The sequence below is a fragment of the Schistocerca piceifrons genome, chromosome 4 (assembly GCF_021461385.2).
Source record: "Schistocerca piceifrons isolate TAMUIC-IGC-003096 chromosome 4, iqSchPice1.1, whole genome shotgun sequence".
NCBI lineage: Eukaryota > Metazoa > Arthropoda > Insecta > Orthoptera > Acrididae > Schistocerca > Schistocerca piceifrons.
In genome coordinates, this window is record NC_060141.1 from 836811354 (window position 1) to 836833212 (window position 21859).

The following is a 21859-nucleotide window of genomic DNA, read 5'->3' on the forward strand; positions in this document are numbered from 1 at the left end:
AAAGCATCACGAAGTGTAGTGCTACGTTATTACTTTCTGTGTTAGCTGTCTGCGGCGTTCATCAAGCAGTACATCGTCCTTTCCACTGTGGTGCCAGGGATTAAAGTGCCTTCCCGGGTTTTTATTTACAATTGAAACAGAAGTGGGAAATTATTAGTATAACTTACAACCTATTGGATACATTAAGGATCAGGACTTGTCTGAATGTGCACTATGGAAGACAACTCCATTTTCTTTGTCCATCGAGAGACAGGATTATAATTAATTTTAGCAGTGTTCACGAGTGCCGGTATTAATGGATTTAAGGTCTGAGTAATCTGACAATCTATTTCTCACTCATCTTAACTTCAACTCAAGAAATTTGCTTAATTTACGTATGAAAATGTAGTCACACAAGTGTGCAAATGTCTTTCCTCCAGTATGTACGATGGAAGTCATGGCGGTTAGCAGTTTAAAGTTAGGACTGTTTCGTCACCCACGCGTCAGCCACTCACAGCGGCTGCACAGTGTTGCGTGAGCTCCAGTACTCAGTATCCGTCCGCGCTCAGCCTGTAACAGAGCTGCCGGTCGTACATTGCCCCCTTTTTTTCCGGTTGTTTGGTTTGTTTGGGAAAGGAGACCAGACAGCGAGGTCATCGGTCTCATCGGATTAGGGAAGGACGGGGAAGGAAGTCGGCCGTGCCCTTTGAAGGGAACCATCTCGGCATTTGCCCAGAGCGATTTAGGGAAATCACGGAAAACCTAAATCGGGATGGCCGGACGCGGGATTGAACCGTCGTCCTCCCGAATGAGAGTCCAGTGTCTAACCACTGCGCCACCTCGCTCGGTTTTTTTTTTTTTTTTCCCCCTTGTGAACTTCGTATCACACGAGTGCACCGGTACACACGCCTCGCACGCGTTTTCCAACGGAGGAGCCGGCCCCTGGAGCTGCCTCCATACTTACCTGTGAGCCTCACGGGAGGCACTTGACAGGGAAGTGACGACGAATGTTTTTAGCTGTCGCTGCATTTAGAAAAACACTGAGCTTTGCGTTGCACCTATTGTCGTAGCCTTGACGTGCTTTTACACGTGCAGTATAACACTAACTGTTCAGTGTGTATTAGTGATATTCTTATAATGCACGTCGCACTTTAGTGTGCATCTTCACACAGCATTCGTGCTCAGTTCCTTCGTTGATAGCGTTCATTTACAAAACAGTCAAATTTGCAGGTTTCCTGCAGAAAGACTTGTATTCTTTTGTAAATAGTTGATCACTTACGAGCTAATATTTACAATTAATGGTCACTCCTTTGGTCAAGTCCAGTGAACTGCTCTAACCTCCGCTGGGACCAGCCGCACAGTCCATAACTGCAGTAGAGTCCTCCCTCGGGCATGGGTGTGTGTGTTCGTCCTTAGGATATTTTAGGTTAGGTAGTGTGTAAGCTTAGGGACTGATGACCTTAGCAGTAGTGTGGAAAAATGTGTGTGAAATCTTATGGGACTCAACTGCTTTATGAATTGACTCTACTTTCACTAGTGAACCTAAAAATAAAGATACATATTCTTTCAAACTTTCTCCTCATTAGGAAAACTACAGATTTCGCAGCACTCGTTGCATTCATTGTTTACTGCATGAAGATCATTTTCTGCTACCACGTAGCATATCCTACTACTTAACGAGTACGCAGGTAATGCTGAATCTTTTCGTTGGTGCTTTTCGTTGGTGCTTTTCGTTGGTGCTTTTCGTTGGTGCTTTTCGTTGGTGCTTTTCGTTGGTGCTTTTCGTTGGTGCTTTTCGTTGGTGCTTTTCGTTGGTGCTTTTCGTTGGTGCTTTTCGTTGGTGCTTTTCGTTGGTGCTTTTCGTTGGTGCTTTTCGTTGGTGCTTTTCGTTGGTGCTTTTCGTTGGTGCTTTTCGTTGGTGCTTTTCGTTGGTGCTTTTCGTTGGTGCTTTTCGTTGGTGCTTTTCGTTGGTGCTTTTCGTTGGTGCTTTTCGTTGGTGCTTTTCGTTGGTGCTTTTCGTTGGTGCTTTTCGTTGGTGCTTTTCGTTGGTGCTTTTCGTTGGTGCTTTTCGTTGGTGCTTTTCGTTGGTGCTTTTCGTTGGTGCTTTTCGTTGGTGCTTTTCGTTGGTGCTTTTCGTTGGTGCTTTTCGTTGGTGCTTTTCGTTGGTGCTTTTCGTTGGTGCTTTTCGTTGGTGCTTTTCGTTGGTGCTTTTCGTTGGTGCTTTTCGTTGGTGCTTTTCGTTGGTGCTTTTCGTTGGTGCTTTTCGTTGGTGCTTTTCGTTGGTGCTTTTCGTTGGTGCTTTTCGTTGGTGCTTTTCGTTGGTGCTTTTCGTTGGTGCTTTTCGTTGGTGCTTTTCGTTGGTGCTTTTCGTTGGTGCTTTTCGTTGGTGCTTTTCGTTGGTGCTTTTCGTTGGTGCTTTTCGTTGGTGCTTTTCGTTGGTGCTTTTCGTTGGTGCTTTTCGTTGGTGCTTTTCGTTGGTGCTTTTCGTTGGTGCTTTTCGTTGGTGCTTTTCGTTGGTGCTTTTCGTTGGTGCTTTTCGTTGGTGCTTTTCGTTGGTGCTTTTCGTTGGTGCTTTTCGTTGGTGCTTTTCGTTGGTGCTTTTCGTTGGTGCTTTTCGTTGGTGCTTTTCGTTGGTGCTTTTCGTTGGTGCTTTTCGTTGGTGCTTTTCGTTGGTGCTTTTCGTTGGTGCTTTTCGTTGGTGCTTTTCGTTGGTGCTTTTCGTTGGTGCTTTTCGTTGGTGCTTTTCGTTGGTGCTTTTCGTTGGTGCTTTTCGTTGGTGCTTTTCGTTGGTGCTTTTCGTTGGTGCTTTTCGTTGGTGCTTTTCGTTGGTGCTTTTCGTTGGTGCTTTTCGTTGGTGCTTTTCGTTGGTGCTTTTCGTTGGTGCTTTTCGTTGGTGCTTTTCGTTGGTGCTTTTCGTTGGTGCTTTTCGTTGGTGCTTTTCGTTGGTGCTTTTCGTTGGTGCTTTTCGTTGGTGCTTTTCGTTGGTGCTTTTCGTTGGTGCTTTTCGTTGGTGCTTTTCGTTGGTGCTTTTCGTTGGTGCTTTTCGTTGGTGCTTTTCGTTGGTGCTTTTCGTTGGTGCTTTTCGTTGGTGCTTTTCGTTGGTGCTTTTCGTTGGTGCTTTTCGTTGGTGCTTTTCGTTGGTGCTTTTCGTTGGTGCTTTTCGTTGGTGCTTTTCGTTGGTGCTTTTCGTTGGTGCTTTTCGTTGGTGCTTTTCGTTGGTGCTTTTCGTTGGTGCTTTTCGTTGGTGCTTTTCGTTGGTGCTTTTCGTTGGTGCTTTTCGTTGGTGCTTTTCGTTGGTGCTTTTCGTTGGTGCTTTTCGTTGGTGCTTTTCGTTGGTGCTTTTCGTTGGTGCTTTTCGTTGGTGCTTTTCGTTGGTGCTTTTCGTTGGTGCTTTTCGTTGGTGCTTTTCGTTGGTGCTTTTCGTTGGTGCTTTTCGTTGGTGCTTTTCGTTGGTGCTTTTCGTTGGTGCTTTTCGTTGGTGCTTTTCGTTGGTGCTTTTCGTTGGTGCTTTTCGTTGGTGCTTTTCGTTGGTGCTTTTCGTTGGTGCTTTTCGTTGGTGCTTTTCGTTGGTGCTTTTCGTTGGTGCTTTTCGTTGGTGCTTTTCGTTGGTGCTTTTCGTTGGTGCTTTTCGTTGGTGCTTTTCGTTGGTGCTTTTCGTTGGTGCTTTTCGTTGGTGCTTTTCGTTGGTGCTTTTCGTTGGTGCTTTTCGTTGGTGCTTTTCGTTGGTGCTTTTCGTTGGTGCTTTTCGTTGGTGCTTTTCGTTGGTGCTTTTCGTTGGTGCTTTTCGTTGGTGCTTTTCGTTGGTGCTTTTCGTTGGTGCTTTTCGTTGGTGCTTTTCGTTGGTGCTTTTCGTTGGTGCTTTTCGTTGGTGCTTTTCGTTGGTGCTTTTCGTTGGTGCTTTTCGTTGGTGCTTTTCGTTGGTGCTTTTCGTTGGTGCTTTTCGTTGGTGCTTTTCGTTGGTGCTTTTCGTTGGTGCTTTTCGTTGGTGCTTTTCGTTGGTGCTTGCCAAAATTTTTATATTTCAGGGCAGACTGGATAAGAATAGGTCTCCCTCTTCGCTTCATGTACTCTGCAATCGTTCTCTGTATAAAAAATAATGGGGTAACATGTGTCTATTTTTCGCATAAATGGAATAACCCTCATTTCACTGGGATAGCTTTGGGAATGTTTGTTATGGACAGGTTGCATAAACATAGCTCATCATGCTGTTGTTGTCTTCAGTCCTGAGACTGGTTTGATGCAGCTCTCCATGCTACTCTATCCTGTGCAAGCTTCATCTCCCAGTACCTACTGCAGCCTACATCCTTCTGAATCTGCTTAGTGTATTCATCTCTTGGTCTCCCTCTAAGATTTTTACCCTCCACGCTGCCCTCCAATGCTAAATTCGTGATCCCTAGATGCCTCAAAACATGTCCTACCAACTGATCCCTTCTTCTAGTCAAGTTGTGCCACAAACTTCTCTTCTCCCCAATCCTTTTCAATACCTCATTAGTTATGTGATCTACCCACCTTATCTTCAGCATTCTTCTGTAGCACCACATTACGAAAGCTTCTATTCTCTTCTTGTCCAAACTGGTTATCGTCCGTGTTTCACTTCCATACATGGCTACACTCCATACAAATACTTTCAGAAAAGACTTCCTGACACTTAAATCTATACTCGATGTTAACAAATTTCTCTGCTTCAGAAACGCTTTCCTTGCCGTTGCCAGTTTACATTTTCTATCCTCTCTACTGCGACCATCATCAGTTATTTTGCTTCCCAAATAGCAAAACTGCTTTACTACTTTAAGTGTCTCATTTCCTAATCTAATTCCCTCAGCATCACCCGACTTCATTTGACTACATTCCATTATCCTCGTTTTGCTTTTGTTGATCATCTAATACCCTCCTTTCAAGACACTATCCATTCCGTTCAACTGCTCTTCCAAGTCCTTTGCTGTCTCTGACAGAATTACAATGTCATCGGCGAACCTCAAAGTTTTTATTTCTTCTCCATGGATTTTAATACCTACTCCGAATTTTTCTTTTGTTTCCTTTACTGCTTGCTCAATATACAGATTGAATAACATCGGGGAGAGGCTACAACCCTGTCTCACTCCTTTCCCAACCACTGATTCCCTTTCATGGCCCTCGACTCTTAAAACTGCCATCTGGTTTCTGTACAAATTGTAAATAGCCTTTCGCTCCCTGTATTTTACCCCTGCCACCTTCAGAATTTGAAAGAGAGTCTTCCAGTTAACGTTGTCGAAAGCTTTCTCTAAGTCTACAAATGCTAGAAACGTAGGTCTGCCTTTTCTTAATCTTTCTTCTGAGATAAGTCGTAAAGTTAGTATTGCCTCACGTGTTCCAACATTTCTACGGAATCCAAACTGATCTTCCCCGATGTCCGCTTCTACCAGTTTTTCCATTCGTCTGTAAAGAATTCGCGTTAGTATTTTGCAGCTGTGACTTATTAAACTGATAGTTCTGTAATTTTCACATCTGTCAATACCTGCTTCCTTTGGGATTGGAATTATTATATTCTTCTTGAAGTCTGTGGGTATTTCGCCTGTCTCATGCATCTTGCTCACCAGATGGTAGAATTTTGTCAGGACTGTCTCTCCCAAGGCTGTCAGTAGTTCTAATGGAATGTTGTCTACTCTGGGGGCCTTGTTTCGACTCAGGTCTTTCAGTGCTCTGTCAAACTCTTCACGCATTATCATATCTCCCATTTCATCTTCATCTTCATCTAAATCCTCTTCCATTTCCATAATACTGTCATCAAGTACATCGCCCTTGTATAAACCCTCTATATACTCCCTCCACCTTTCTGCCTTCCCTTCTTTACTTAGAACTGGGTTGCCATCTGAGCTCTTGATATTCATACAAGTGATTCTCTTCTCTCCAAAGATCTCTTTAATTTTCCTGTAGGCAGTATCTCTTACCGTTAGTGAGACAAGCCTCTACATCCTTACATTTGTCCTCTAGCCATCCCTGCTTAGCCATTTTGCACTTCCTGTCGATGTCATTTTTGAGACGTTTGTATTCCATTTTGCCTGCTTCATTTACTGCATTTTTATATTTTCTTTCATCAATTAAATTCAATATTTCTGTTACCCAAGGATTTCCATTAGCCCTCGCCTTTTTACCTACTTGATCGTCTGCTGCCTTCACTACTTCATCCCTCAGAGCTACCCATTCTTCTCCTACTGTATTTCTTTCCCCCATTCCTGTCAATTGTTCCCTTATGCTTTCCCTGAAACTCTGAAAGAACCAGAGGTTGTACAGTTTATCCAGGTCCCATCTCCTTAAATTCCCGCCTTTTTGCAGTTTCTTCAGTTTGTCTGCAGTTCATAACCAATATATTGTGGTCAGAATCCACATCTGCCCCTGGAAATGTCTTACGATTTAAAACCTGGTTCCTAAATCTGTCTTACCATTATATAATCTGATACCTTTTAGTATCTCCAGGATTCTTCCATGTATACAACCTTCTTTTATGATTCCTGAACCAAGTGTTAGCTATGATTAAGTTATGCTCTGTGCAAAATTGTACCAGATGGCTTCCTCTTTCATTTCTTTCCGCCAATCCATATTCACCTACTACGTTTCCTTCTCTTCCTTTTCCTACTGACGAATTCGTCACCCATGACTATTCAGGTAGTGAAGGGAGACGAAAATTAAATGTATGACGAGATAAAAGAAATTATTAAATCAATTTCTTCATCTGGAGAGCTAGTTGCCATATAAACTTGTACTACTGTAGTAGGCATGGGCTTTGTTTCTATCTTAGCTACTACAAATAGCGTAGTGACCGCATTATTGTGGCCAACCCGCACTCTTATTTTTTTTATTCATTATTAAACCTATTTCATCACGCTATGTCTCTCATTTCTCATTAGCACCTTGTTGGCTGGGGAACAAATGAAGCCTTGAGCGCTAAACACTTGTACTGTTTCTCTTACGTAAGACGGACGCAGATTTATGGCGGTCTGATCTAATTTTTTACTAAATGTATAAAAACGTGTTCCGTCTGAGTGAAGTGTAAAAATAACTGTTACAACTTATCGTGACGACTCACGGGTGACTCAAGAGGACAATGGCTACATAAAAGAGCGCTCAATGGACATGAAACTGTACTACAATGACGGTAGATTTTTATGTCAAAACACAAGGTAAGATACGTTTTAGTTATAATAAATGTTCTGGAAATATTGAATCAGTTAGCAGTGCTTATTCCTATTATCTCTTCAGCAAAACGCATAATTAAAATGAAAATAATACTAAGATTACAGACACCAAGATCAGCAGTCCAACGTGCGTGTTAGATTGAAAAAAAAACTGTTTTATCGTCTTCTTGCATCAGCTTTAATATTGAATTTCCCTTTTTTGTCATGTTAGTTGTTTTTGCGCCCTCAAGAACTTTCTGGTCCCTTAGGAAATTCTTTTTGTCATAGCAATAACTTCACGACCGGGTATGATCGTGTCTACGATCATGAAGTAATTAAAAAGACGATAATGCAATTTGCTAATCAACAGCACGCTAGCTGTGACTGCTTCAAGCCACGCGAAACTCCAAGTAAAGACTATTCAAATTTCATAATCCAATATCTTACGCCAATTGTCATAAGAATCATAGATTGACCATTGTGATTGATGAAACAGTAAGCGAAATCTCAAATTCCAACTTTTGCATTGAATAACATCATTTTTATTTTGTTACATCGCAACTCCCAAAAAAAGGGATGTTGTGGACACATGGCTTAGTGACAGACTAGGGTACTTGCACAGGTTTATCTGCCACCAAGTTCCGATATATCCCGAGTTTTCATTTGAGTATTCTTCCAAGGTATTCTGGATACAAAAGCAGAGAAATTACTATTCATAATTAGATTACTGGTGAGATTAATGGATACTATAAATAATACAAAACCCTATTTGATTACTTTTAAAAACAATTATTGTGTTTCACAGTCATTTTTCGAAAAAACGAAACAAAGTTTATAATAAATTGACAACATGGCAGACATTGTGATGCCAGCTTCACCCTTTCTGCGTTGTTGCCAAATTTATTCAAGATGGAGGCCATAGATGTGGCAATGTGACACCGACGTCATGGTGGGAAAATAGGTTAACAGCGTTAGCTCAATAGATTTAACTCCAACCGTCCCCCAACCGTGAAAACTGCGGAAAATTCAAATTTATTGGTGGAAATATCGGATTTCGCGTGCTCACGTTGAGATCCAGAGACGAACTAACCTAGTTCACACCACCACGACCTCATCCAACCCCTGCCTTCCCGCATTTTGAAATTGGTGCGAAATTCGCTCAGTCTGTCGAGCTGATGGAGTGGGAGTGTCTCACAATGGTAGGCTAATATAGCGTATATCACACATTGTTTAGACAAAAAATAGTTCAAATGGCTCTGAGCACTATGGGACTTAACATCTGTGGTCATCAGTCCCCTAGAACTTAGGTTAGTTAGGTTTAAGTAGTTCTAAGGACATCACACACATCCATGCCCGACGCAGGATTCGAACCTGCGACCGTAGCGGTCACGCGGCTCCAGACTGTAGCGCCTAGAACCGCTCGGCCACCCCGGCCGGCATTGTTTAAACAATTGTATTAAGAAAGTTGTTTACAGAATTTAGAGAATGTTAGAAGTGTATTGCGATTTCAGAAATAGTCTATTTAAACACATTTCATTACTTAGTGTAATAATGTGGCCCCTTTCACTATAAGAATAAAGTCACAGAGCCCACTAAAATAGATAAGAAACTTTCTCGTACCCCAGTGCAAGAGCCAGACACAGAGCTTACAGTGACAAAGTACTTGGTGTGTCCCTGCAGTTCTTGGTGACTGTCACACTGGGAATACCCACAGCCTTCCTCCATCCTGGCACATGGCTACCCCTTGCCGTTTAACATGGACTGCACCCCCTGTGGGTCCAGGGATTAAAATAGGCCTGAGCTATACCTGCCTGTCTTAAGATGCGACTGAAAGGAGCCTCACCCGATTTGGTCTCTGTGACGGTCTCTGTGACGGTCTCTGTGACGGTCTCTGTGACGGTCTCTGTGACGGTCTCTGTGACGGTCTCTGTGACGGTCTCTGTGACGGTCTCTGTGACGGTCTCTGTGACGGTCTCTGTGACGGTCTCTGTGACGGTCTCTGTGACGGTCTCTGTGACGGTCTCTGTGACGGTCTCTGTGACGGTCTCTGTGACGGTCTCTGTGACGGTCTCTGTGACGGTCTCTGTGACGGTCTCTGTGACGGTCTCTGTGACGGTCTCTGTGACGGTCTCTGTGACGGTCTCTGTGACGGTCTCTGTGACGGTCTCTGTGACGGTCTCTGTGACGGTCTCTGTGACGGTCTCTGTGACGGTCTCTGTGACGGTCTCTGTGACGGTCTCTGTGACGGTCTCTGTGACGGTCTCTGTGACGGTCTCTGTGACGGTCTCTGTGACGGTCTCTGTGACGGTCTCTGTGACGGTCTCTGTGACGGTCTCTGTGACGGTCTCTGTGACGGTCTCTGTGACGGTCTCTGTGACGGTCTCTGTGACGGTCTCTGTGACGGTCTCTGTGACGGTCTCTGTGACGGTCTCTGTGACGGTCTCTGTGACGGTCTCTGTGACGGTCTCTGTGACGGTCTCTGTGACGGTCTCTGTGACGGTCTCTGTGACGGTCTCTGTGACGGTCTCTGTGACGGTCTCTGTGACGGTCTCTGTGACGGTCTCTGTGACGGTCTCTGTGACGGTCTCTGTGACGGTCTCTGTGACGGTCTCTGTGACGGTCTCTGTGACGGTCTCTGTGACGGTCTCTGTGACGGTCTCTGTGACGGTCTCTGTGACGGTCTCTGTGACGGTCTCTGTGACGGTCTCTGTGACGGTCTCTGTGACGGTCTCTGTGACGGTCTCTGTGACGGTCTCTGTGACGGTCTCTGTGACGGTCTCTGTGACGGTCTCTGTGACGGTCTCTGTGACGGTCTCTGTGACGGTCTCTGTGACGGTCTCTGTGACGGTCTCTGTGACGGTCTCTGTGACGGTCTCTGTGACGGTCTCTGTGACGGTCTCTGTGACGGTCTCTGTGACGGTCTCTGTGACGGTCTCTGTGACGGTCTCTGTGACGGTCTCTGTGACGGTCTCTGTGACGGTCTCTGTGACGGTCTCTGTGACGGTCTCTGTGACGGTCTCTGTGACGGTCTCTGTGACGGTCTCTGTGACGGTCTCTGTGACGGTCTCTGTGACGGTCTCTGTGACGGTCTCTGTGACGGTCTCTGTGACGGTCTCTGTGACGGTCTCTGTGACGGTCTCTGTGACGGTCTCTGTGACGGTCTCTGTGACGGTCTCTGTGACGGTCTCTGTGACGGTCTCTGTGACGGTCTCTGTGACGGTCTCTGTGACGGTCTCTGTGACGGTCTCTGTGACGGTCTCTGTGACGGTCTCTGTGACGGTCTCTGTGACGGTCTCTGTGACGGTCTCTGTGACGGTCTCTGTGACGGTCTCTGTGACGGTCTCTGTGACGGTCTCTGTGACGGTCTCTGTGACGGTCTCTGTGACGGTCTCTGTGACGGTCTCTGTGACGGTCTCTGTGACGGTCTCTGTGACGGTCTCTGTGACGGTCTCTGTGACGGTCTCTGTGACGGTCTCTGTGACGGTCTCTGTGACGGTCTCTGTGACGGTCTCTGTGACGGTCTCTGTGACGGTCTCTGTGACGGTCTCTGTGACGGTCTCTGTGACGGTCTCTGTGACGGTCTCTGTGACGGTCTCTGTGACGGTCTCTGTGACGGTCTCTGTGACGGTCTCTGTGACGGTCTCTGTGACGGTCTCTGTGACGGTCTCTGTGACGGTCTCTGTGACGGTCTCTGTGACGGTCTCTGTGACGGTCTCTGTGACGGTCTCTGTGACGGTCTCTGTGACGGTCTCTGTGACGGTCTCTGTGACGGTCTCTGTGACGGTCTCTGTGACGGTCTCTGTGACGGTCTCTGTGACGGTCTCTGTGACGGTCTCTGTGACGGTCTCTGTGACGGTCTCTGTGACGGTCTCTGTGACGGTCTCTGTGACGGTCTCTGTGACGGTCTCTGTGACGGTCTCTGTGACGGTCTCTGTGACGGTCTCTGTGACGGTCTCTGTGACGGTCTCTGTGACGGTCTCTGTGACGGTCTCTGTGACGGTCTCTGTGACGGTCTCTGTGACGGTCTCTGTGACGGTCTCTGTGACGGTCTCTGTGACGGTCTCTGTGACGGTCTCTGTGACGGTCTCTGTGACGGTCTCTGTGACGGTCTCTGTGACGGTCTCTGTGACGGTCTCTGTGACGGTCTCTGTGACGGTCTCTGTGACGGTCTCTGTGACGGTCTCTGTGACGGTCTCTGTGACGGTCTCTGTGACGGTCTCTGTGACGGTCTCTGTGACGGTCTCTGTGACGGTCTCTGTGACGGTCTCTGTGACGGTCTCTGTGACGGTCTCTGTGACGGTCTCTGTGACGGTCTCTGTGACGGTCTCTGTGACGGTCTCTGTGACGGTCTCTGTGACGGTCTCTGTGACGGTCTCTGTGACGGTCTCTGTGACGGTCTCTGTGACGGTCTCTGTGACGGTCTCTGTGACGGTCTCTGTGACGGTCTCTGTGACGGTCTCTGTGACGGTCTCTGTGACGGTCTCTGTGACGGTCTCTGTGACGGTCTCTGTGACGGTCTCTGTGACGGTCTCTGTGACGGTCTCTGTGACGGTCTCTGTGACGGTCTCTGTGACGGTCTCTGTGACGGTCTCTGTGACGGTCTCTGTGACGGTCTCTGTGACGGTCTCTGTGACGGTCTCTGTGACGGTCTCTGTGACGGTCTCTGTGACGGTCTCTGTGACGGTCTCTGTGACGGTCTCTGTGACGGTCTCTGTGACGGTCTCTGTGACGGTCTCTGTGACGGTCTCTGTGACGGTCTCTGTGACGGTCTCTGTGACGGTCTCTGTGACGGTCTCTGTGACGGTCTCTGTGACGGTCTCTGTGACGGTCTCTGTGACGGTCTCTGTGACGGTCTCTGTGACGGTCTCTGTGACGGTCTCTGTGACGGTCTCTGTGACGGTCTCTGTGACGGTCTCTGTGACGGTCTCTGTGACGGTCTCTGTGACGGTCTCTGTGACGGTCTCTGTGACGGTCTCTGTGACGGTCTCTGTGACGGTCTCTGTGACGGTCTCTGTGACGGTCTCTGTGACGGTCTCTGTGACGGTCTCTGTGACGGTCTCTGTGACGGTCTCTGTGACGGTCTCTGTGACGGTCTCTGTGACGGTCTCTGTGACGGTCTCTGTGACGGTCTCTGTGACGGTCTCTGTGACGGTCTCTGTGACGGTCTCTGTGACGGTCTCTGTGACGGTCTCTGTGACGGTCTCTGTGACGGTCTCTGTGACGGCCTCTGTGACGGTCTCTGTGACGGCCTCTGTGACGGCCTCTGTGACGGCCTCTGTTTTTAAACATTTTTCCCGAAGAGCGAGCCAACTGGGGAAGGGGACCTTTCAAGGTGCATTGTGTCCATCATGCACTGAGACCAATCATGTCCTTCGTCAATGTGGATCTGCACTTCTGCTCGTTCTCCAACTGTTTTGCAGTCACCCTCCTGGGTGTGTACATCTCCATCACCTGTGCGGTATGACTTTCTATTCTGATGATAATCGACCTGTTTGCTTGGTTGCACCTGATATCGAGCAAGGTAGCCAGGCCGTTGTGGTGGGGCCACAAGTACCCTGTTAGTTGTGGTCCGCTAACCACACAGGGATCACTCTGCTGATGCCTCCCCACATATGCCAGGGAACAGATGCAAGTCACCCTGGACATCTGGAGTCAGGCGACGGTTATCTACATCCATACTCTGCAAGCCACCTGACGGTGTGTGGGGGAGGGTACCTTGAGTACCTCTATCGGTCATCCCTTCTATTCCAGTCTCGTATTGTTCGTGGAAGGAGAGATTGTCGGTATGCCTCTGTGTGGGCTCTAATCCCTGGATTTTATCCTCACGGTCTCTTCACGAGACCTACGTAGGGGGGAGCAATATACTGCTTAAAGTTTCGAGAACATACCTTCACCGAAGAGTCAACAGAAGCCCATACCAAGCAACTGAGCGTCTCTCCTGCAGAGTCTTCCACTGGAGTTTATCCATCATCTCCGTAACACTTTCGCGATTACCAAATGATCCTGTAACAATGTGCGCTGCTCTCTGTTGGATCTTCTCTCTCTCTCTCTCTCTCTCTCTCTCTCTCTCTCTCTCTCTCTCTCTCTCCCTCTCCCCTCTATCAACCCTATCTGGTACGGATCCCGCACTGCTGAACAGTATTCAAGTAGAGGGCGAACAAGTGTACTGTAACCCACTTCCTTTGTTTTCGTCTTTACCATCGATTAATTTTATATGGTCATTGCATTTTAAAGCACTCCTAATGCCTACGCCCAGATAATTTATTGAATTAACTGCTTCCAGTTGCTGGTCTGCTATTTCGTAGCTAAATGATAAGGGATCTATCTTTCTATTTGCAGCACATTACACTTGTTTACATTGAGATTCAATTGCCATTCCCTGCACCGTGCGTCAATTCGCTGCAGATCCTCCTGCATTTCAGTACAATTTTCCATTGTTACAGCCTCTCGATATATTACAGTATCATCCGCAAAAGCCTCAGTGAACTTCCGATGTTATCCACAACGTCATGTATGTATATTGTGAATAGCAACGGTCCTACGACACTCCCCTGCGGCACACCTGAAATCACTCTCAGTTGAGAGAAATCTTCCGAAGTAAGAATGACATGCTGCGTTCTGTTGTCTAGGAACTCTTCACTCCAATCACACTATTGGTCTAATAGCCCATACGCTCTTATTTTGTTCATTAAACGACTGTGGGGAACTATCGAACACCTTGCGGAAGTCAAGAAAAACGGCATCTACCTGTGAACCCGTGTCTATGGCCCTCTGAGTCTCGTGGACGAATAGTGCGAGCTGGGTTTCACACGATCGTCTTTTTCGAAACCCATGCTGATTCCTACAGAGTAGATTTCTAATCTCCAGAAAAGTCATTATACTCGAACATAATACGTGTTCCAAAATTCTACAACAGATCGACGTTAGAGATATAGGTCTACAGTTCTGCACATCTGTTCGACGTCCCTTCTTGAAAACGGGGATGACCTATGCCCTTTTCCAATCCTCTGGAACGCTACGCTCTTCTAGAGACCCACGGTACACCGCTGCAAGAAGGGGGTCAAGTTGCTCCGCGTACTCTGTGTAAAATCGAACTGGTATCCCATCAGGTCCAGCGGCCTTTCCTCTTTTGAGCGAGTTTGTTTCTCTATCCCTCTGTCGTGTATTTCGATATCTACCATTTTGTCATCTGTGCGACAGTCTAGAGAAGGAACTACAGTGCAATCTTCCTCTGTGAAACAGACTAAATGTCTTTTTCCAAAGCTGTCATCCTCTGATTCAGTAGCATTTTGGTCACGGTGTCTGGACATTTTGTTTTGATCCACCTACCGCTTTGATATAAGACCAAAATTTCTTAGGATTTTCTGCCAAGTCAGCACATAGCAATAGGCGACTCACAGTACGCTGGTTTTTCACACAAGCATTTCATCTTCATCTAGTTCTCGTTAGGTTTAGCGGCCATGTGCCAACAAAGGTGTTGCTTTAAATCGTCAATGAGTACACAGTGCACACGTAGGGAGTTTTAATCGTTGGTTGCCTAGCATAGCGTATGCATACAATGATGTAGTCTGTCCAGCTCAAGACCTATGGCAGAGTGCATCGTATAATTTCATAACTGAGGGATGTCAGTGAAATTGGATGAGTCATGATACAAACACATAATGCACAAATACTTTTATCTGTTGTAATAGGAAGTGTCACACCAGTAAGGCGAATGTCTGGGGAGAAAGAGTTGGATAATACTCTGCTGATTGTGTTAAAGGGTCAATTTCAGATGACTACATTTGGTTACATTTTCAGAGTTCCACTGGGATGTTGTGTTGACTCTTGAACATCCCTATATTGATCAATGTCGTCCCTTAGGAATTCACACACAAACTGCTGAGGTCATGGGTCGCTAGTCTTACACACTACTTAGCGTAATTTTGTGTACGTGAGCCTGATGGCTGGTCGATCAGCGATCGGCTTATCTTTGGCGCGTCCCCGGGCATGAGCATCTTTGGTTTTTCGGCTGGGGCGCGCGGGACGGCGAGAGGCAGTCGGTTTGGGGCGGCTGGTGAGACTGGCGGAGTTGTGGCTCGGGCGTAAGGTAGGTTGCTTCTTCCTTCTGGCAGCCACCGCGAGCGGATGTTCGGCCGGAATGTCTGCAGTTTGTGGTGAGCGAAGTGTGGACGAGTTCTCGTAGGATGTGCTCCCGGCCTGACTCTTAGCCTGTGTTATTTGTGGGTGCCGACCCCCTTGTCTGTTACTGCTTCCGGGTGTCCTGTAAGATTTCTGTGGCATTCTGTGTTTCTGGATCAGCCTAGAAAGGGGAAAGATTTGTAGCTCAACTGGAAAGGGGGGTGTGTTCGATTGGACATCTTTTGGAATTCCTTAATGCTGTAATTTAAACAATTTCTTTTTTATATGTTCTTTCAGAATTAGCACCTGTTTCTTTGGGACACTGCAGTTCAAACAGGAGTGGCGTAATGTTAATGAGTATTTGTTATTCATGAAATGAAGTTTATTTAATGTCTCGCTGTTTTCTGGGGCACGCATCTGTTATTGAACTCATTTTGAAGTGTTCTGTCAGGTGAAGACTGCTCCCCACTTCAGTGTATATTCTTTTTAGTAGTATTGTAAGGTTTTTTTGGATATTTGTCAGTGGGGTGTATTGATTCATTTTGTTTCTCTGTTTCTTTTGAATTATGGAGAATTGTTTAGTTTATCTGGTTACTGGCTTAACTCGCGCTTCACGCACTAAGTCAGCTGATATTGAAATTGATATCAGAGATTAAAAAAACACAGATTCAGATAAAACACAGATTCAGATGTAACTTCATTTATGTTGTTTGACATAAATGTGTTGGATTGACCTTAATGAATTACGTGCAGTCGAAGTAAGGGACCCAGTCCTTCATTAGTGCTTAACAGTGGCGTGTGGTTCGGGTTGTGAACCCCGTGCTCGGATCAGTATGGACAACAAACACTCGAACCTCCGGCGGAAAGGGCCACGCGATTCGTGTCATGGCGCCTCTAATCTCGCAGCCACTACGTCAGCATTGGGAGAAAAAGGTCGTTAGAATGAAATAAGGGAAATCAGAGCTCGCACGGCAAGATATAGGTGTTCTTTACTACTGCAATCTCGAACAGAGCACGGAAAAAACGAATTATTGTGGAGGTGGTTCGATGACCCCTCTGCCAGGCACTTAAGTGTGTAGATGTGTAGTAGTTTTGTAACCTTCGTATATGTATTGCCATCTACGTCATCTCTCCAGAGTTTATTTGGTAACTGTTGTTTCGAAGGGACGCTGATACTTGCACACGTCGTATCAACAGGTGCCACATATGCCTGTCTGTGTTTCCGCACCAGTCACAGATTTGCCCCACTTGAGCAGACACTCACCACATCTTCCTCGGCCTGTTCCGATGCTGTTGAGGGTGATATCCCATATATATATAGCTCTATCCGTTTCTGGACACATCCCCTTGGGTGTGTTTTGTGGTCGGATCTTAGCTGGAGGCGTGTGAGGAGGGAAGACGTGGCTGCCTTGGCGTGGAGACAGTTCGGCTCGGCTGGGGTTGTTTGCGTCTGGACGCAGAGTGGGAAGGCCGGACCGTGATTTTGCGGTTAACAGTGTGGACAGCAGCGTGGTGAGCCGTTTAACTTGATTCGCAAGGGGAGCAAAATCTCGCCTGTTGTACTTTGTCGAGCCTGAGTTTGAAATACCTTCTATGTGCGGCGGGATGTCATTTCGTCCTCCTCTCTCTTCGTCGCTGGGATTGCTATCCTCGTTGACCGTCCCACGGATGTATATCGATGGGCTACGCTGCTCTCCGTACTCTACGAGACGCCGGTGATGGAAGTGCGTCGTTCAGTGGCACGTTAGTCTGGGTGCTTAATGTTTGATCTTCAAATGCATACTCTTAAAGTGGCACTCCTTAGTTTGCCTTGCTCAGTTACATTGGGGTTTATTTTGTCTTGCGGTGCTTCCGCTTTCCGTTAACGAAGGTTAAGCTCGATTCGGCACTCCGACCCGCCTGCTGAGGTGCCAAGCGTCGTACGGAGCCACCTTCGCGACTAAAGGGAAGCCTTTGGACTGAGAGGTCTCGCGTTTTGCATATTGTTCATAAATTGTTCTTTTGGTATTAAGTTGGCTGAGGTTTCTTATGGATTTCCCGGCATTCGGTCTGTTGTCCGGCCCGCGCTAGGTCTCGTTATTTTAAGTCTGTCCTTGTTTTGGCTGAGTACGATTTTGGTTGACTGCCTGGTGGTTCTGGTAGTACTCCGGGTCGCTGTGGTTGTGTTGCATTCTGTAAGGGGCTGCGCTCTCGGAGCCGTGGAGCACCGTTTGTGTGAACTGCTTCACTGGGGAGCACTGATCGGGCCATTCTAGGTCCTCTGTATCATGCAATGATTTTATTATTATTTTAAAGTACCATTATCACTTAAATGATTTAATTCTTGTTGCGTTAATTGCAACTTGGGTACTGACAAATTTAGTAGTGTAATTACGGAAGATTTAATAGTAGCACATTCCCCTTTAACAGACTACGAAAAAGGTAATTACCGAAAGACCTTAAGCTCGTTGTCATATGTGATTTTCTTAAATTACTGTATTTTTGTCATGTTATTGTGTTTTTTAATTTGCCGGTCACTGGTGTAGTGTTCAAAGTATTAAAATGTTTCAGGTAGCTGTTACTTGGGTGGAACACGCGGAACCGCACCGGAGAGAGTAGTTGCGTGCCTTACGTGTCCGTTGCTGGCGCGGCCTGGTGTCCGTTGTTTGTTTTGGTGCACCTGAGTTAAGTATTGTGTTGCCTCCTCCCTTGCGGCCCCATTGTGTTCTTCTCATAAGCATTTCCTTCTAGGCTTTTTAGTTAATTTTATGTTTCTTACATTGGTAGCATTATGCGGCCTTCATTGTGCACACCGTTTGTCATAGCGGAGTTGATGTGCCATTGTAATTTCTTAAACTCCATTGTGTGTGCCCTTTGTGATACATATTGTCATAACAATTTCAATATGGCAATTATGTCTCATATATCATGATGTGTGTGTGTGTAATGGTGCAATAAATGGAGGCATGAAGGGCGCCAAAAACAGAAATAATCCTCCTTTCTTGTCCCTATTGGTACGCTATCCTTGTACTTCTGTTGGTAAGCCACAACAGAGGGTAATCCAAATTGCCTGAGGGTGACCATATTCACGGGATTTGCTCTGGGTGTAGGGAAGTTTCAAGTATTGTGGAGGACAGTTGTGTTGGCAACAGTGTTCCTATTCAGTGTCCGTGAGAGTCCTGGCTATGATAAGAGTGGGATGCCTCGATCTTTGCTGATAACACAAACCTTCCAGCATTGAACGAAGTCTTCTTCGCTCTGCACGGAATACAGTCTTCTGGTATTCGCGCGCTACTGCGTTCTTCCAACTGGTATTAGGAAATGGATTCATTAAGTTCTATGTACAGTCTGACATAAAAACTGACCGCCGGCCGGCCGCCACAGAGACTAAGTCCGAGTCGTTCAGTTAAGGTGGCCAATAAAACTGACCGCCCCTGACAACCAAGTCCGGCCATCTGCACAATCTGGCAACAGTGTAAGATGGGGAAGAGTTGGAAGGAAGTGTTGTCTACTTCAGAGTCGATACGGCTGGAGTGAGCCCGTGGTCTTGCGCTAATCGTCGTGCATTGTAAACTTCAGAGTCGCATGTTCGCGTCCAACTGATTTTTTTTTTAATCTCATTTCGGTCTAAAGTTATGAGTGATTGAACATCGAAGACAATTCGCTTAACATTCTACCACCCGCAGTAACAAGTATTCCAGAAACAATTCCGCAGTACAGCTCGTGGCTGCGTCGCGATCACAACAGCTCACGCTCGGGCGTTTCCTGGCGCTGCAGCGGCCACCGGCCAGACGCCACCCGCCGCCCGAAATTCGGCGCCGCCCAGGTGAACGCGGCGCCACGCTGTGTATATATCAACTGTCATTTTCGAATTTGAAGTTCTAGTTATCATCTTGCAGTTAAGCATAGGATTTTGCATACCTGAAAATCATGAACTACAGTTAAACGTTGTGTTGCAGATGTTACTCCTTTTTCCACTTGCAACTCAATTTTACAATGCTTACTTTTGGTGTAACAGAGGGGTGAATGTAGAGGAGGCAGCTAGAAAGATGTGAACTGTGCGTGGAGCGAGTGCCTTTGGGAAAAATACGCCAGAAAAAGATATTATTGTTTCAACAAAGATCGTTCTGGCATGAATGATTTTCCACATTAAGGAAGTCTCGACTACTGATGTATGTGACAGATTACCAATTTACCATCATGCGACATTTGCATTCAACAGGCAAAGTCCAGAAGTCTGGTGTAGGAGTACTGCATGCTCTAATTCGAAACAACAAAAATCAACGGAGTGCCTATTATTGAACGTCATCAGGTCGCTCATTGAGCATTCCTACGCAGTACTGTTACTGGTGACGCGTTATGATGCCTTTATCGCTAACTTCCTACGAAGAAATGAAAGGCTGAGCCCCACCAAAAGACGTAGACTAGAGCAAAGAGTATTGTGAACATAATATTTTACATTTGATAGCTCCATAAGTGTGTTATGGACTACGAATTCTGCCCCAAGGGGTGTGCGCAACACAGCTGGAATTTGTTGTCAACAACTGAGACACCTTTTGGTCGCAATGTAAGAAAGTCGAGCAACAAAACTACATCACCTGTGCTACTGCATGATAACTCATTCTGTTGACTTGAGAAACAAAACTATCCAGGAGATAGAGAGACTACTTTCCTATCAGACACTTGTATTGATACGGAAGTCCTCTCTCAAGCACTTGTCACTCTCGTCATACATTCGTAAAATATTACCTTTCCCGCTCTTGATCGATCAACCGTCAAGGCAATTCATTTCTAGACGACAATACTCTTGCAACTACTATGGTTTAATGACATCGTTAAAACAAGTTCACAAATTCTACGCCAGTAGAAACCTACAACTGTTGCATTGTCAGATTGTTGTAGATATCGTGAAAGAAAATTCAGCTGCTGATTACTAAACGCAACAGTAATCGTCAAAGAGAAATTAAACTAATGGAAAATGCAAATAAAATATTCACTTTACTAAACAAATTAAATTCAGCTTACTACAGAAACATCACGACGGTAGTCTATCTTAATAAAGCATTAAGTTCAAAAATGGTTCAAAGGTCTCTGAGCACTATGGTACTTAACTTCTGAGGTCATCAGTCCCCTAGAACTTAGATTTAACTAGTTCTAACCTAAAGACATCACACACATCCATGCCCGAGGCAGGAGTCGAACCTGCATCCGTAGTGGTCGCGCGGTTCGGTGGCGTTCCTCTGGCTCCCGGGACACGCTGGTATCTGTGGGAATGAGGCGGCCAAGGCTGCAGTCTCTCTTCCTCGGCCAGCTACTCAGTCGCTTCCCTTCACCGATCTACGGAGCGGTTTATGTCGCCAAGTTGCTCATTTATGGCATGCGCATTGGTCAACACTTCCCCATAATAAAGTGCGGGAAGTGAAAGCCCAACCTTGCGCTTGGACCTCTTCCTCCCGAACGCGTCGTCGGGAGGAGGTAATTTTAGCTAGACTCCGGATAGGGCACTGTCTTTTTAGCCATCGACATCTTTTAAGCGGCGATCCTCCCCCACTCTGTCCCCACTGCTCTCAGCTGTGGACGGTCAGACACCTTTTAATTGAATGCCCCTATTTTAATCCGTTACGCTCCCGTCTACAGCTATCGCCTGATCATCGTCGATTTTAGCAGATGACACGCGCTCAGCCGACCGCGTTCTCCAGTTTATTAGTGACAGTGAAATGACGTCAGTTATTTGAAGCTTTTTTTGGGGACAACCAACCCCTTTCTGTAGTGGATTTTTAAGCATTCCTTCTGCTTTTAGTTTCTCAAATTTTATGACTTTGTTCCCATTGCTGCTGATTTTAAATTTCGGTTTTTTCCTGTTTCCTAAGTCACGGGCTGGGCGCTAATGACCATGGAAGTTTTGCGCCCTAAAACCACCAAAAAAAGTCCCAAGCTGAGGCATATTACAAGTGTTAAAACCACTCAGGCAGATTTATTTTTTTAATACGTAAAGTAAGTTGCTAATAACTTTGAGTGTGAGGTTATTGGAGTTGTTTTTAAATATAGTGTAGTTAACATAAAGCCCAACTAATAGTTGCAATTCCTTTTCCAGTGCCTGAGACTTCATACTGGCCTCACGATCTAGATGTTCGCCCTTAAACTTTATCTCGGCAGGATTACTGAAGTAAGTTTAAAATGTATAGGCCCTATGTAACAAGTGACTGGATTGGAGCAAGCAAGTTGAACAATTCACAGCGGTTTTGTGTCACCATCTCCTTCAAAATACAGCTACATTTAGGGAATAACATATGCATAAAACAGATATTAAAATTTTTCACATTGAAGTGGGAGTCTTTACCCAAGTTGAAATGTTAAACTTCATCTCCAAATTTAATCTTTCTAATAAACTTGTCTGCAGCCCTTGCTCTTAATTTGGTTCAAAGAAAGATACTGGGTGTTGGAAAGGTACATTCTCACCCTGTGAACTTACCTGCAACTGCAGGAACAAACTTCATTAAATTCTTCAGTTTTAGCTTTGTAAGAGCCTTAGCAGTGCATTAGCAAGTGGTCTCGGGAAATGCTAGTGAGTACAGTGAGCAGTGAGTGGCTATTGCAGGGGGATATGTGCTCATGGTCACAGTCAGATG

The 21859-nt window shown here is 46.1% G+C and overlaps 1 protein-coding gene across 1 annotated transcript in view; it reads right to left on the reverse strand.

The window, feature by feature from the left end:
• Positions 1 to 1652: 1652 nt before the first annotated feature.
• LOC124796231 (fap1 adhesin-like) overlaps positions 1653 to 21859 on the reverse strand; it is a 29695-nt gene continuing 9488 nt past the window's right edge. Inside the window, exons 2-3 of the mRNA XM_047260322.1 lie at positions 8974 to 12393; positions 1653 to 4048 (exon numbers count right to left, since the gene is read on the reverse strand). Of these exons, the coding sequence (XP_047116278.1) occupies positions 1653 to 4048; positions 8974 to 12393 (5816 nt within the window). The remainder of the gene's footprint in view (positions 4049 to 8973; positions 12394 to 21859) is intronic.